This window comes from Vombatus ursinus, unplaced genomic scaffold, assembly GCF_900497805.2.
Source record: "Vombatus ursinus unplaced genomic scaffold, bare-nosed wombat genome assembly UNPS02009994.1, whole genome shotgun sequence".
Classification (NCBI taxonomy): domain Eukaryota; kingdom Metazoa; phylum Chordata; class Mammalia; order Diprotodontia; family Vombatidae; genus Vombatus; species Vombatus ursinus.
In genome coordinates, this window is record NW_020949772.1 from 1,754,864 (window position 1) to 1,772,515 (window position 17,652).

At 37.8% G+C, this 17,652-nt stretch overlaps 1 protein-coding gene across 1 annotated transcript in view; it reads right to left on the minus strand.

The window, feature by feature from the left end:
- The window catches only part of TMEM132C (transmembrane protein 132C), a gene marked incomplete at its 5' end in the record, with an annotated part of 349,892 nt that overhangs the window by 331,829 nt on the left and 411 nt on the right, over positions 1-17,652 (minus strand). The window contains one exon of the mRNA XM_027853547.1: positions 11,217-12,105. Coding sequence (XP_027709348.1) covers positions 11,217-12,105 — 889 coding nt within the window. The remainder of the gene's footprint in view (positions 1-11,216; positions 12,106-17,652) is intronic.

Genomic DNA, 17,652 nt, shown 5'->3' on the forward strand with positions numbered 1-17,652 from the left:
CAGGTGAGTGTCACTTGAATCCATCAACTAATGACTTCTATCCCAATTAGAATAGCTAACATGATACTCTAGACCTATTTCCTTTATCAGGTGAGACCACCTCCATTGAAACAATCAACCAAATGTCTTAAACTAGGTACTAACTTCCTATTGGGGCAGTCATGTGACAAAGCAAATAGAGTGCCAGACCTGGAGTCAGGAAGATCTGAGTTCAAATCCAGCCTCACACACTTACTAGCTGTGTGACCTTGGGCAAGTTACTTCAACCTGTTTATCTCAGTTTCCTCATTTGTAAAACAAGTTGGAGAAGGAAATTGCGAAGCACTCCAGTATCTTTGCCAATAAAACCCCAAATGGAATTGTGAAGGATTGGACATGACTGAAAATGACAACAAAAATTCCTATCAGAATTTTAATTTGGAAGGAATGAAAGCTATTGGATAAAAGGAAAGAAAGCATATTAGGATTGGTTGAGAAGACTTAGTTATTCCCTATGAGATTTGGTAAAATTACCAAATTAATTTGTAACCTAGCATTCTAGTATCCAGGAAGCCTAGATTGGAAGAAGTTCCATTTAAGCCCCTCACAGAGAATTGCTTGGGAAGGGAGGGGGGGGAAACCTATTCTCTGTTGGGCTTTTTTAGTGTATTGATCAGTTTAGCATCTTATTTTTCTCTTCTTAATTTTTATTTCTTTTTTGACTCTTTAAAAATATTGTTAGAAGTTATGATATATGATTGTGATGGAATACTACTGTGCTATAAGAAATGATGAGCAGGATGGTCTCAGAAAAACCTGCAAAGACTTACAGGAATTGATGCAAAGTAAAATGAGTAGAACCAGGAGAACATTGTACACAGTAACAGTAGTATTGTAAGATAAGTAGTGTTGTAAGATGTTAACTGTGAATGACTTAGCTATTCTTAACAATACAATGATCCAAGACAACTCTGAAGGACTTCTGATGAAAAAAGCTATCCATCCCCAGAGAAAGAACTGGTGGAGTTTGAATATAGATCAAAGCACACTTTAAAAAAAAACTTTATTTTTTATGTTTTTTTTCTTTTTGGTCTATGTTTTCTTTTATAACATGATTAATATGGAAATATGTTTTGCATGATGACACATGTATAACCCATATCAAATTGCTTGCCTTCTCAATGAGGGCGATGAGAAGGGAGGGACAGAATTTGAAACTCAGAATTTTAAAAACAAATGTTAAAAATTATTTTTACATGTAATTGGGGGAAAATAAAATACTAAATACATAATGTAAAACAAAACTCTCTGGAAGGGTGGCAGGAGGGATACTGGGGGAATTTCTAGTGTTCAGAGAGAGAGAGAGAGAGATCAATAGAATTTGTTAAAAAAAAAAAGGAAATGGTGGGGGAAGATAACCACACATCTCTGATAGGAACAAAGATATCTTTTTAAGAAATCCCATTTTCTTGCCATCTCAAACCCATTTAAATATTCAATTGATTTTATTGAAAATTGCACCATACTGACCAAAAGAATTGGCCAATCAATTAACATTTATTAATCATTTTCTATGTATTGGGCACTATGCTAAGCACTGGGGATACAAACAGAAAATTAAAACACTCTTTTCTTCTCTAAAGGGGCAGAAAACAGATATATAAGTATGTATTTTTATGGTACATCTAAATTTATTAGTTTAAGACCCCTTCCCTCCCTCCTATATACTCTACCTTACTTAGTTTCCTTCTTTTTAAATTTTTATTCATTTTGTTTTTAATTTATGGAATAATGGATACCATGGGAAAGGAAGAAAGAATAAAAGAGAACCTAGAAAATAAAAGGTAGGAGATAATGGAGTAAGAAACCTATTTAGGGAGGGAAAAAATGAAGGTAAACTAGGGAAGAATTTCAAGAAGAATTAGACAGGCAAGTAAAGGTAAAACTATCCATTAAAGCCCTTCAACAGAGGACATTCAAATCTAAATTTGAAAGCACTCATCTCTTCACTCAAATCCAGTTCTGCGTTTCCAAATGACTGTCCTGCCTGCCTCACAATCTAAACCTATCTAAAACCCAACTTTTCATCTTCCTGGAAGGACCTTCCCCTTCTTCTTCCCTATGTCTCCACCTTTTTTGATGATACCCTAATCCATCCTCCTAGTCCCTCAGATTTGAATCACTGATCAGAGATTTACAGCTAGATTAGACTTTAGAGTCTAACCCCATACTGAATAGATCAGGAAATTGAGGCCCCCACACTTCAAGTGGCTTAAGATCATATATCTAGAATTAAAGTAATCAGAGGTTATATAGCCTATAGCCTTCATTTCACAGATGAAGAAAGTGAGGGCCATGGAGGTTAAGTGACTTGCTCAATATCACAATCATTCCTTTACCTCACTCCACATATATAATCAGTTGCCAAATCCCATCATATATTCCTCTAGAACCTCTCCCATTCATCACCTCTTCTCCACTCACATTGCTACCACCCCTAATTCAGGATCTCATCAATCTCTCACCTTTACTGCCTCTGATTTTCCTAGTCTCCAATCTATATTTCCCTTAGTTTAGACAAGAATCTTTTTTTAATACACATATCTGACCATGCCATTCCATTGATCAAGAAATAACAGTGTCAGGGGCAAAGCCAAGATGGCAGATTAGCTGAACTCTCTTGACATTTTCCTCTGAACAACTTTAAAATAATGCATCAAATCAAATTTTGGAATGGCAGAGCCAATAAAAGGTCAGAGTTAGAAAAACAGAGTTAGCCAAGCAAACTTAGGAGGTTGGCAGGAAAATTTGTGATACTGGAGTAGAAGTCTGTCCAGAGTCCATACACATGGTGACAGTCACAGGAGCCATAGCAGCAGCTTTGGGAGCTCAGGCCAGAGACAGCAAGGGGGTTGGACACCTGGTTAGAAAGAGATTATAAGGTATCCTTTGCTGGCATTGGTATGGCTGTCACTGAATGGCAACTTTTTGCTCAAATGCAGTTCTGGGTTGCAGTTCTAGAATGGAGAGGGCTGCTGGTGGTTGGTAACAAGAGAAAAGGGACCCTGGGCACAGTTCCAAAGCAAAAAGAATGCTAATGCAGGGGACCAAGGACCTTTCCAGGGTAAAGACCAGAGTTTGGATCAGGAGAGCAGTGACCACACCTCTTCTTGGATTACACCACCTTGGAAGCAGCAAACACTTACAGGCTTCCATAACTAGTTCAGGAAACAGCAGTATGAAAAAGCCTGAAGCTTAGGACAGTGCCTTCCCACCCCTAGGAAAGCAGAGCTCAACATTAACATAAAATTCAAAGTCAAGAAATAGGCTAGAAAAATGGGCAAATAACAACAAAAAAAGAATTTGACCATAAAAGTTACCATGATGGCAGGGAAGACCAAGACACAAAAGAATACAATAATGTAAAAACAGCTACAAACAAAGCCTCAAAGAAAAATGCTAATTGGGCTTAAGCCCAAAAAGAATTCCTGGAAGAGTTAAAGAAAGGGATAAGAATGGTAGAGGAAAAATTAGGGAAAGAAGTGAGAGTGTTGCAAGAAAATTATGAAAACAGAATTAACAGCTTGGTAAAAGAGGCATAAAGAAAGAACTGAATAAAAGAACTTAAATAGCAGAATAGATCAAATGGAAAAGAGGCACAAAATCTCACTGGGGAAAAAAAAACAATCCCTTAAAAATTAGAATTGGACAAGTAGAAGCTGATGCCTTCATGAGACAATAAGAAATAACAAAATACAGTCAATAAAATGAAAAAAAATAGAAGAAAATGTGAAATATCTCATCAGAAAAAAACAACTGACCTGGAAAATAAATCAAGGAGAGATGATTTAAGGATTATTGGACTGCCTGAATGTCATGATCAAAAAAAGGGTTTAGGCATCATATTTCAAGAAATTATCAAGGAAAACTGCCCCAATGTCTTATTTCCAGAGGGTAAAATAGAAATGGAAAGAATCCACCAATTAACTCCTGAAAGAGAGCCCAAAATGAAAACTTCCAGGAATATTATAGCTAAATTCCAGAACTCCCAGGTCAAAGAGAAAATACTTCAAGTGGCCAGAAAGAAACAATTAAAATATTATGGAGCTATGGTCAAAATCACATAAGATTTAATGTCTTTCATATTAAAGCTTGGCATATGATATTCCATATGACAAAGGAACTAAGATTACAACCAAGAATAACCTACCCAGAAAAACCAAGTGTAATCCTTCAAGGGAAAAATGGATATTTAATGAAATAGAGGGCTTTCAAACATTCTTGATAAAAAGATCAGAGCTGAATAGGAAATTTCACATTCAAACACAAGACTCCAGAGAAGTATAAAAAGGTAAACATGAAAGATTAATCACAATGGTATCAATAAAGTTGAACTATTCACATTCTTATATGGTAAGGTGATACATGTAACTCCTAAGAACTTTATCATTACTAGGGTAGCTCAGAATTTACATAGATAGAGGGTATGGATGTTAGTTAATTATGTTAGAATGATCTTTAAAAAAATAAAGGAATGAAAAAGAGGAATGAACTGGGAGAAGGGGGAAGGAAGATGAGGAATGGGGAAATTTTTCTTACATAAAAGAGACATAGAAGGAAGAGCTTTTACAATGTAGAGGAAAATGGAGGAAGGTGGTGGTCAACGCTTGAACCTCACTCTCATCAGAATTGGTTCAAAGAGGAAAAAATTTATATACACAGTTGTGTATAAAAATGTAATTTACCCAATAGAGAAATGGGGAGGGATATCAGAAAAAGGGGGATTGATAAAAGGGAGGACATATTAAGGACATATCAGTAGTTAGAATCAAATAAACTTCTGAGGAAAGACAAGATAAAAAGAGAAGAAAGAGAAGAAAGTGGAATGGAGGGAAATATAGAGTAATCATAACTGTGAATGTGAATGTAAATGGGATGAGCTCACTCATAAAATGGAAGTGGATTGCAGAATAGATTAGAAAACAGAATCCAACAGTATATTGTTTGCAAAAGACATTTGAAACAGAAAGACACACACAGAGTTAAAATAAAGGAGTGGAGCAGAATCTATTCTGCTTCAGCTGAAGTTAAAAAAAAAAGCAGGGGTTGCAACCATAATCTCAGACAAAGCAAAAGCAAAACCAGACCTAATTAAAAGGGATAATCAGGGAAACTACATTTTGCTAAAAGGTATCATAGACAATAAAATAATATCAAAAATTTTTATAGCAGGTTTCTCTGATAAAGGCCTCATTTCTCAAATATATATTGGGTATAGAACTGAGTCAAATTTATAAAAAAAAAATTAGAGCCGTTCCCCAGGTAATAAATGCTCAAAGGATATAAACAGACAGTTTTCAGAAGAAATCAAAGCTATCTATAGCCATACGAAAAAATACTCAAAGAACTAATGAATAGAGAAAGGCAAATTAAAACAGCTCTGAGGTACCATCTCACAACTATCAGAAATCACAAATGATGGAGGAGAAGAGGTGAAAACAAGTGCACTAATGAACTGTTAGTGGAGTAGTGAATTGGTTCAACCATTCTGGAGAGCAATTTGGAACTATGCCCCAAAAGGCTACGAAACTGCATCCTCTTTGATCCAACAATACCACTTCTAGGTCTATATCCAAAAGAAATAAAAGAAAATGGAAAAGGACCTATTTATAAAGAGATATTTGTGGCAGGTTTGTTTTTTTTTTAGCGGTGGCAGGGATTTCGATATTGAGGAGATGCTCATTGGTTGGCAAGTAGTTGAACAGGTTGAGGTGTATGATTGTGATGGAATATTATTGTGCTGTGGGAAGTGACATGGGAGGGGACATTTCAAAGAAATATGGCAAGACTTGTGTGAACTGATGCAGAATGAGGTGAGAAGAGCTAGGAGATAGATGCACACTGTGACAGCAATGTTGTAATGGTAATAAACACTGTAGGACTTGGGTCAGTGCAAATATCAATTACAATTCCAGGGGATTCATTATGAAAAAGTGCTGTCCACATCCAGAGGGAGAGCTGTTGAACTCTGGGTGCATACTGAAACATGGTTTTCTTGCTTTTTTTGTTTTTCTTGCTTTAAAAAAGAAAAACATGGCTGGTGTAGAATGTGATTTGCAATGTATAATTGATATATTATTTGTCTTCTTATTGGGTGGGGAAGGGGTAGGAAGGAGAGAGTTTGGAACTCAAAATTTAAAAAGAAACAAAAACATGCTTATGTCATAAAAAGATCAACGGCTCTTCATTAGTCAACAAAATAAAATACAGGGTCATCAGGCTTGCTTTCAAGATCCTACATGATCTTCAGTCTATCTCCCCTGACTTTGTCACAGTGCTTCCCTTTACAACTTCCATATTATAACTGTTGGACGATTAGCTTGTTCATGAATTCAACCTCCTATATTCCATCTCCATATATTTGTGAAGGTTATGCCCCAGTTTTTCAGATAAACTTCCTGTAGATCTTTACCTATTAATACCTTTCTCTTTCCTCAAGGCACAGGTCAGGTCCCACCCTTCAATGAATCCACTTCACCTTCTTTGATTTTTTCATTCAAAAACAATCTTCCTTGCCTTTCATTTTCTTAGGACATTTTTTATGCATGTCTTCTTTATTTTTAATCACACTATATCTTGTATAACTTTTTTCATTTTTTTTCGCATGTATGTTATAGTCCTTTCTATCAGATCTCCTTGAGAGTAGGACTATAGCACTCTTGATCTTTATATGCCTCATGATTACTACAATAAATACACTGCCCATGACAGTAGTGGTTAATCATTGTTTGATAAGCTGGATGCCTTTAGTTAGGAAAGACTCACCTTTCTGATCTGGCCTCAGGCACTTACTGACTAGGTGACTCTAAGCAAGTCACTTCATCTTGTTTGCCTCATGAGGAAACTGAGGTAAAGGTAAAACACAAAATGGCCCGGGGAAGGAAATCACAAATCACTCTGGCTTCTTTGCCAAGAAAATTCCAATGGGGTCATGAAAAGTCAGGCACAACTGAAAAATGACTGAACAACAACTGAAAAGGTAGGAAAGAGGGTATCATTTATGAAAATGATGTTGCCAAAGGGGCACAAATTGCCAGCACAGTGATTTTTTTTTCCAATTTCACATATTTGGTGGGTTTCCAGACTATTTTTTAAAATGGGCCTCGAAAGCAAAATTTCATCTTGGGAGAAAGGTTTTGGGAGCCCCCCTGATCACCAGAAAAAACTAGCCTCCAAAAAGGCCTTGCATATTACTAGCATCCACCAGTATGAGGGCTGCCTACCTATTAGGAGTATCACTGACAGTATAGAGTCAACTTGCCTCTTTAGAAGGAGGCAATGATTAACTTTACTACTGGTGACTTCATATAATGTGCATTTTTTTGATGGGGAGACCAGAACTGGAATTTACTCAGTTCAAGGAAATCTCAATGGGATAACTCCATCTATTAATGAAAACACAAACCTATATCACCGTTAGTCTTGGAGAGTTTCCTGAGGGACTAAGAAGTGACTTACCTAGAGTCAAACAGCCAGTTAGTATATATCAGAGGTGAGAACTGAACCCATCTTTCTGACTCCAAGGCAGGCTCTGTTCATTAAACTATATTGTTTTTCATGATACCCATAATATTTCTTTCACACCACTTCTAAAGTGATCTTCCCAAGGTAAATAAAAATCGGATCATCCCTGCTAAAAAAAAAAAGCCCCTTCTAAGTCTCCCCATTACTACAGAATCAAATCAATCCCTTATCTTGACATTGAAAGTCTTCTCTATTCAACATAATTACTCAGAGTTTTTTGCTTGTTATTTATCTTCACATACACTCCCCAAAACATGCCATTCCCCAATCTTACTCTGCCCTTTAACTTACCTCAATGCTTTCTTTCATGCTTGAAGTCATTCTATGAACCCCCATTTATAAACAGTCACTGTTGAAATTCTTCACTTCCTCAAACACTGTGTCAAGGAATCCTGGAATACCTCATTTTGAAATGAACTTCATGATCTTGTTAATAGGCATTAAAATAATAATTTTAAGGATGTTAAAATAAGGGTAATCCCAAAGTTTCACTTAATCTGAAGGATTTTATCACTGTGGAAAAGTCTGAGAACTACTGCTCAATACTATATTGCCACTTCAGTCACTAGAGTGTTATTTGTCACTAGTACAGGTCAATAAATGTTTGTTAAATTTAACTTAATTTGTACATGGATGAAGGATTGATTTTGCAGATTGAAAAAAAATATCATAAGACAAGTGTAGAAGCATACCGGTCATCTTGATTTCCAATAAACTTTCCAGACATAGTTGTTCCAATGATCTCTCTGTCACAAAGAATCTTATTTCCCTTTCAAATCTCCTGAGTCACAGATGAATTTGATATTTCCATCACATGAAGAAATGAACAAGCTCCCCTAAGTCAGCAATTCCATTTGACTAAGAGTGTCTAGTCAGCCATCTTGGAAATCAAAGCAAGAATACAAATTTTGTTTTGTTTTTGAAGTTCCTAGGAATCCAGGATGTGAGAAATTATCTCTTTTTATTACAAATCTCTTTCATCTCCAATAGTTGCCTAGAAGATCATTTGTTTTCCTCTTATTAATCTGATTCTTAGAATTTTCAGTTACATACATTTCATTCACTCAAACCTTTAGGGGACCTTTTCTTTTCTCTCAGAGCTTCTAAAAAATAACTGTTACTTAGCACTAGGGAAATCTGCCTCCAATTTAAAGTCAGTGATGGAGGAAACAAAATACGTGACATATCTAAGAGATGTATCAAGCTAGATAGACATTTTCTCCCAAGGATTTTCATCTAGTTATTGGAAAGCTAGGGGAAATCTCAAGAGGCCAGAAGTATACCTTCTAGCACTCCATATCTGCAAGAATGCCATTTCATTTGAAAGGCCCTTACAATTCATAACATTGTCAAATTTAATGCCATTATTGTCTGTGCTCAATAAGCTCTTAGAATAAAAAAGATAAAAAAAAGAAATATTTCTTCTTAATCGAAATAGTAGGCATAAGTTTCTGGTACCTAAATGTTACAGAAGATAGAATACTAGGTCTAGAGTCAGGAAGACCTGAATTTAAATCTGGCCTCAGACACTTAGTAGTTGTGTGACCCTGAGCAAATCATTTAATATCTGTTTGCCTCAGTTTCCTCATCTATAAAAAGAGGATAATAATAGTACTTGCTTCCCAAGGTTTTTGTGAGGATTAAGTGAGATAATTGTAAAACACTTAGCACCTTAGTGCCTTGCACATAGTAAACATTATATAAACGTTAGCTATCATCATCACCGTTACCATCACCATCCTCATCATCATCATCATCACCATCATCTGTCCTAACCCTTGAAAACAAATCCTTTCACTTTCCTGGCATCCAGTGTGCAGCTTTCTCTTGTGAACTTCTCAGAAACTTGAGCTGGTTGTGGTTTCAATGGATCATCTATTCACTCACATATTTATTATTCATTTGTTAGTATATTGCTCCATCAATTCATCTGATTATAGATTCAAATAATCTAATGGGTCATAATCTTGCCAATACCTGACACATTATATTTAACAGGCAGAATTGTTCTTTTATAACTCTTTCTCTTACACATTTTTTGAACCTGCAGATTCATGGTGCCACATGCTCAGTTTGGAGACCAGTCAGCTTTTAATCATCTTGCTTTTTGGTATTGTACCCTGCATGCTTTGCATTGTCATAGCCCATGGCAAATGCTTAATAAAGGATTTTTCATTCATCCATCCATCCATCCATCCATCCATCTATCCATCCATTTATTTGTTTGTTCATTCATTTGTTCCCAGGCTTCTAATCATATCTCAAGATCACATTCTTTTCCAAGTATAACGTTGGTTGGCTTCATCTTATCATGATCTTATCATGAGGGGAGAGCTTAACTAAGTAGAAATGGAAAAAAATTCCCAAATTTATTGAAAGAAATAAGTAATATTAAGTGAGTCACTTTATGTGGAATGAAGAATATATGGAAAAGAATATTGGGTAAAATGACTAGAAAGGTAGAAAGGTAGAAAGGGGAGAGTGAGTTCAGAGTTAGGAGTTATATTGATCCTAAAGATAACAGGGAACTGAAGTTCATAGAGGAGAAAAGACTTACCCACAGTCATATGGGTAGTTCCTGGCAGTGCTAGGACAAGACCTCAAGTCCCGTGATGACCAGGACAATGTGATTATCAATATGTCACATGCCCCACTGGAGTATGAGGGAACAGATGCTCTGGAAAACTTTTTTAAAAGTCTGATATCTTAAAGTGTTTAAGCAGATGGAAAGGGCAACCCTAATAAAACTTGACTCTTACTTGACAAAGTCAGCAGTGATTAAGTGTTGTGGGCTATTCTGGGGATTTTAAATGAGGAAAGGACAATTTCCCAGGTGCCAACTCTCTTTAAGAGGGATGCCTTCCTATAAGACATTCATGTATATTACTCAAGTCTTCCTCAGCCTGCAAACTATAAACACTGGAATACACCAACATACATGCACAGACAGTCAAAATAGCTATTATTTCCCTTAGGCTTTTTGAAAAAAGCACAATCATTCCATTAGCATTTCAACTCTAAAGGCCAAGAGACCCAAAGAACAACCGTGTCCCTCTCTTTCTCTGACTGACACCTAAGAGTATACCTCTCAGAAAACCAGGTAATGAAGAATGAAGGAGGCTGAAGGGTGTCATGGAAGGCAGAGAGCTGCCTTTAGAAATAGGATGCTCTGTGTTTGAGTCCTAACTGTGACAAATCCTCCAGGGGAGACCCTGAGTATCTCCCCTAACCCCTCAATGCCCCAGGCTGCTCTCTGAATAGTTACAGATCTCAGTTGGTAGAAGGTTCCTCACTAGGGGTTCCATTCACAAATGAAATCATAGGTACACAAACACACACAGAGTGGAGAGTATAAGTTTCTGGATGGAAGCAAATATGCCCTTTATAAACTATTCTGTTTTTCAACTCACCAATAAAATTTGTAGGCTTCTTTCCTTCTCAACATATTCTTAAATGTGTGGGGGGAGGAAGAAAGAGAGAGAGAGAGAGTGAGAGAGACAGAGAGCAATTTCTCTATCTTTTCTCTACCATTTAACTAATGACATTTAGGAAGAGGGTATGTCTATTCTTGCATTTATATGTACAACACAAATAAAACATCAGACATTCCAAGCCAAAAAAATATTTGCTGACCAGCTGACCAAGGCACATACCTCAAGATGAATAGGTCAATGGTAGAATTATTGGCGACAGTCACATATGCATTGACCACCTCTCCTTGTTTGACAGGCTTTGATGGCAGCCAGATGACCACATTGCTGTCGAGCCGTAACTCACTAAGTTGAAAATTCTCCTGGGCCTGATAAAGGCCAACAGTACCAATCCTTTGCAAATGGGACATGGTTTCATCCAGCCCATCCTTCCCTGGGCGGATGGCATTGCCTTTCCTCACATCCCCAGTTGTACATTCTCCTTTCTCATCTCCTGGTTGAATTGTATAATATAGTTCCACAGAGCTTCCTTCCAATTGGCCCACAGACTTTTTCCTCCCAGCAGCTGCCGTGGGAGGGTGGAACCAACTGGATAAGAGTTCCAACTCGGCAACACATAGTCCAAGGTCACCTGCTAGGTGGCAGCTGCCCCTCACCTCTCTGGTTTCCCTGAAGGCGAAGACTCGAAGACAGGGAAGTCTCTCTTCTGAGCTATACTCATCCCAGTCCCGACCCACAATGTAGAACAGGATTTGGACTTTGGGCCGGTTCAAGTAGATCTTATCGTTCATAATGTAGGTTTTAAGTTTCCAGTTAAAGGTAAACTTGTCGCTAGACCCTAAAAAATTTGAAGCCATCATTAGCTCCTGGGGCACCACTTTTTCTACAGAAAAGGGCCCATAGCTAGCATTCAACACAGGAGGCTTCTTGGCTTTGTATGTAAAGAATGATTCAACTCTGGACTGCAAACTGGAATTCCTCATAAAATCCTGGTGGGTTTCTTTAAGGAAAAATGATGTCTCAGCACTGAGGATGTGATAGCTCACAGGTAGATATGTTGGTAAGGAGGAAAATCTTGGTCCATTGTCCGTGACCCCTCGGCCCTCAATCACTAATTTAAAAAATAAAGAGAGGGAGAAAAAAAAAGACAAAGAAAGAATGATTAGTATGTTCTTGAGAAGCTGTTAGGTCAACAAATAATTTACACATAAGGAATGGAAATTCTGAACTTGACACAGTTTGGAACATTACATCTTGTTCTGGGATTACTCAGTGAATTACAATTCATGACCCACTGAAGAAATACTGATTGTCACTTAACCCCATTGCCTCTCTCCCCCTCCCTCAAAAAGTACTGATTGTTTTCCAGGCAGGCTACATATAAAACTAAGGTAACGCTTATATTAATATAACTTGTATGTGTTCAAAACACAAAAATTTATTCGTTTGATGCATTTTGACCTATTGGTTCTTTTGTTTACCTGTTTTTTTTTTGTTTTATTTCTATTTATCTAGAGTGGGGAATTGGGAGAAAAGATCAGTTGTTTTTTAGTAGAAGGAGTTATATGGTATAGTAGGTAGAGTGTTGGATTTGGAGTGCTGAAGACCTGAGTTTAAACCTAGCTGTATAACCCTGTGTAATCAAATGAGATAATACTTGTAAAAAGCACTTAGCAGGCAGCTAGGTGGTGCAGTGGATAGAGAACTGGTCCTAGAGTCAGGAGGACCTGAGTTTAAATCTGGCCTCAGATACATATTTGCTGTGTGACCTTGGGCAAGTCACTTAACTCTGACTGCCAAAAACAAAAAAGGCACTTAGCCCAGTGTCTGGCATATAATAAGCACTATATAAATGCTTGTTCTCTTCCTATCCCCTTCCCTCTCCCCTAGGCAAGTCACTCAATGAATGTCTGCTTCAGTTTCCCTATCTGTAAAATGAGGCTAATCATAGTACTTACTTCCCAGGAGTGTTGTGTGAGGATAAAATGAGCTATTAATTGTAAAGTACTTAGCAAATTTTAAAGTATTCTGTAAATGCTATTATTGAAAGAGTCTTCTGAAATATCACAGACTAATAGAATTAAATCTGGAAGATACCTTAGAGACCATATAGCCCGACTCTCATTTTTTACAGATGAGGAAACTGAGGTCTTAGATTAAGTCACTTGCCCAGGGTCACAAAGCTAGCATCAGTGGATGGATTTGAACCCATATCTTCCTGACTTCCAATCCATCACTCTATCTACTACACAAGGTAGCCTCTCTCTCAAATACTTGTAGCAATCTGGGGCCTAGTCTCTCTGCCCTAGTTATGCCCCCTTCTTCTGCTTGGCATCCCTTTCAATTTCTGTAAGCATCCACATAATGACACCTGCCTCTTACGGGGCTGTTGTGGACTTCCTTCTCCTACTGTCATTGTTTTAAGGCCTGTGCTTCTCTGGTGATGTCCCGGACTGAAGCTGTATTCATTTAATCTTTTATTGGAGGTTTCACTTGCTGCTGCCACAGTGTGTGACATGGAGATTATGCTAGTGTCCCTCCCACATTGCCCTTGGCTCCATCATCATACTCCATTGAATATGTCCAGTCAAGCCACACGGTTTTCTTTTAAATGTACAAAATAAAAAGGTCAATGGCTTTCTGCACTGACCAGCCTATTTTACTCTTCCACAAAGCCCTTTAAATTCCCGGTAATGGATCCCAATAGTAATCCAATGTATTTTGCAGCTAGATAGGTAAATGGTGCATTGGGTAGAACACTGAACTTGGACATGGAGTCAGGAAGAGCTGAATTCAAATCCTCCTTCAGATACTTACTAGCTGTGTGGCCCTGGGCAAGTCTCTTTATTTCTCTTGGCTTCAGTATCCTCATCTATAAAATGGGAATTATAATAGCACCTATCTCCCAGGGTTATTATGAGGATCAAATATGATAACATACACAAAGTGCACTATAAATCTCAAAGTGCTACATAAATACTATTTTTATTATTATTATTATTAACAATTTGCAATTGTTCTTCCGAAGAATTTCTATCCTTTGCCTTATCTAGAGCAGAGGGATTTTTTCAGTTCTGATCAGACTGTAGTCTGACATATCTGTTGTTTTTGCTTTCATATAACCCTCTTCATTCAAAGCTGAAGGAGATTGTCTCACTCTGAACTGACAGATTTCAAAGCCCCGGTCAAGCCAGTCCACGAAAGATGAACATTCCATAGCGACGGAGGGTATAGCAGTCAAAGAACTGGCATCAGTCCCAAACTCGGAGACTCACAGAATCAGAAAGGTCCTTAGAGACCACGCAGTCTAAAAATTTCATTAGAATCAACAGGGGGACATATTTTTGAGTATCTAAGACTTTGGTCCTAATTGGAAATGCAGGTTTTTCACTACATTTAAAACCAAACAATAGGGATGGCAACCATCCTGGTCAGTTTACATGGATTGGTTACTACACTTTAACAAAAATGTGGCTATAGAAATGCAGACTGAACAAATAGCTAAGTAAAAAGTGGGGGAAGGAGATTAGTGCAGCGAAAGAACCAAACCAAATAAACAAACAAAACCTCCCACTAGATTTAGAATTAGGGGGCCTTGGTTCTGACACTTAGTACCCGAGTGACTTTGGGCAAGTTACTTCTCCAAGCGGCTGACTTAGACGGTCTCCTAAAGTCCTTTGAAACTCTCAAAACCAATGAACATGGGAATTTTAAGAGCTATATTCATTCTGGTGAGAGACCTGATTAGTTGTCTAATAATAGCAAGCATTCAGATAACACTTGCATGTTTGCAAAGCACTTTACATGTTAAATCACTGGATCCTCACAACAACTTTGTGAGGCAGGTACTATCATTATCCCTATTTTACAAATGAGGAGCAAGTTGTTAAGTGATTTGAACAGGATCACACAACTACCTCTTTATGCCCTTGGGTGGCTTTAGAGAAGACTGCTAAGAGGTTAAGGTGACCCACTTTGCTAATTCTGCAAGGCTCCCCCAAGAGCCCACCTCCATGGACTCTTCCTTTCAGAAAGGGTCCAGGAAACCCCAAACAAGCCTCCACTCATAGGCTGAGAGAGAGCATGGGTAGCTCTTTTCTTTGCTATCCTCTTTTCCCTTCTTACACACTTCCCTCCTGCCCCTCCCTTTAATCACAGCATGTACAAACTATTCAGCATATTGGTAAGCTTCATTCAGCTCCAGCTCTGGAAAATCATTGTCACTGCAGGGAGACTGGCTTGTAGATCAAAGTTAGCTGCTGAGCCCCAGCCAAAGAGCCTCGGTGGCAAAGATTGCTTTTCAAAGGAAGAACATTCTTCCTCGTCCACAGTCCAGAAGGTTTGTTCTAGGGTCACTAATTATGAGAGCATGTTTGCACCTCTGTGGTGAAGGTTGTATCAGCACTTCCATTGTGCTCCCACTAGTTTCAGGGCCATATTCAAACTCAAGCACAAGCAACTTTTCCAAGATTAAACTTGACAGACAATGTAAAACTCTACTTCCCAACCTCCCCTTTAAAAAAACTATTTACTACTTAGATCTTGTTTGGGATGACTTTTAGCAATAGCGAGAGCTTTTTTGTCATTCATTCTTTCCAGGTGTTCTTAACCTGGCATCCGCTGATTTTAAAAAAATGATAACTATAATAAACGGATCAACCAATAATGTCATTATAATTCTTTCCCTTTGTAATCTTGTGTGTTTTATTTTGTGCATTTACAACATGATTCTGAGAAAGGGTCTACAGGCTACACTAGACTGCCAAAGGGGTCCAGGACACAAAAAGAGTTAATATTCCTCCCTTCCTCCCTCCCTCCATTTTTCTTTCCTTCCTTTCTTCCTTCCTTCCTCCCTCCCTCCATTTTTCCTTCCTTGCTTCCTTTCTTCTTTTTTTCCTTCCTTCTTTCCTTCCTCTCTCCCTTCCTCCCTTTTTTTTCAGATGTTCTTAACCTGGCACCCATAAACTTTATTTTAATTGATAAATGCAATAAACTGATGAGCCAAAGAATTAAATATAATTCTTTCCCTTTGTCATCTTATTTGTTTTATTTTATGCATTTAAAACATGATTCTGAGAAAGGGTCCACAGGCTACATCAGACTGCTAAAGGGGTCCATGATACAAAAAGGGTTAAGAACCCCTGATTCATTCATTCATTCACCTCACCCATTCATTAGTTCCTTAAAAAGACCGCCAAATTATTGATATGTTTGACATTTTTTGTCTTTTTCCTGTATTCTCTCCCTCAATCTCCTCTGTCCCTCAAAATGAATGCTTCAAAACACAAAGTTTGGAGAGTGGTTAATCCTAAGGCTCTTTGGTCCAAGGAACTGGCAGGCTTACTTAGCAAGTGCAGATAATGCAGGATCAAAGTTTTTGTGATGTCACTCATTGCTTCTTATGACAGTCATAAGCATTTCCCCGCATCTTTTCCTAGCCCCCTTCAAGGCTCAGTTCAAATGCCAACTCCCCACAAAAGGTTTGTCTTGATCACACCCTTCTTTGCCAACTAATTGCTAGGCATGGATAAAAAGGCATGAACAAAATAGCACCTGTCCTCAAGGAGCTTACATTCTATCAAGGAGATGATATATATATGCATATGTATAAATAAATATATTACATATACATATAGTTGCATGTATAAAGTATATATAAAATGAATATATAAGTACAATATCTTTTCAAACTACTTTGAATGCATTATGTACTTATTTATCTGTGTACATGGTACATAATCCATTCAATCCTTCAATCCATTCTTTTTTTTTTTTGGATGGGGAGGGCAAAGGGAGTTAGGAACTATGAGTTCATTGGTGTAGGGAACTCTCAGGAGAGGAAACTTCCTCTACCATTGCAGGTCTGCATCCATGTGATTCTGTCTACCTCTATCTCTCTGTGTTTTCCTTTCCTCATTTGTAAGGTGGGTACAATAACAGTCACAAACTCTGCTTCAGAGATATTAGAGGGAAAAAACATTTTAAACCTTAAGGTACAATACAAATCTGAGTGGTAATTAATAAGCATGAGACCAAACAACAGAAACACAAATCAACAGACTTTAACAATGGTGGGTATTTCCAGTAAACTCCATTTCCTCCTGGCAGTGCAAATGCTAGTGAGGAGTCTAATTGCCTAGTAAAAACTTAATTGTCCTCACACCGTAAATAATCAATATCAGTCAGTGCAGTAAATGACTCCTAGAGATGAGTGGGCAAGATTCCTTATATCCTATCAGTTCATATTAACTTGCAATGTACATTAGAATAAGCAGCATGGGGGAGGGAAGCGAGTTTAGGTCTTGATTTTAGGGAGATCTGGGTTCAAGTCTGCCTCTGATACATCCTGGGCTCTATGTCTCTACTTTATAATGCCTAAGATAACTCTATGATTATAGGTTGCATAAAAAGTGCTGATCTATAGTTAGGGGTGGGGAACTCCTCATCTGAGAGTTGCTCACTACAGAGAAAGAAAGAAAGAAAAAGAGAGAGAGAAAGAGAGAAAGAGAAAGAAGGAAAAAGGAAGGAATAAAAGGATAATGATGATGATGATGATGACGATGATGATAATAACAATAAGAAGAAAAAGAAGAAGGAAGAGGAAGAGGAAAGAAGGAAGGAAGGAAGGAAGGAAGGAAGGAAGGAAGGAAGGAAGGAA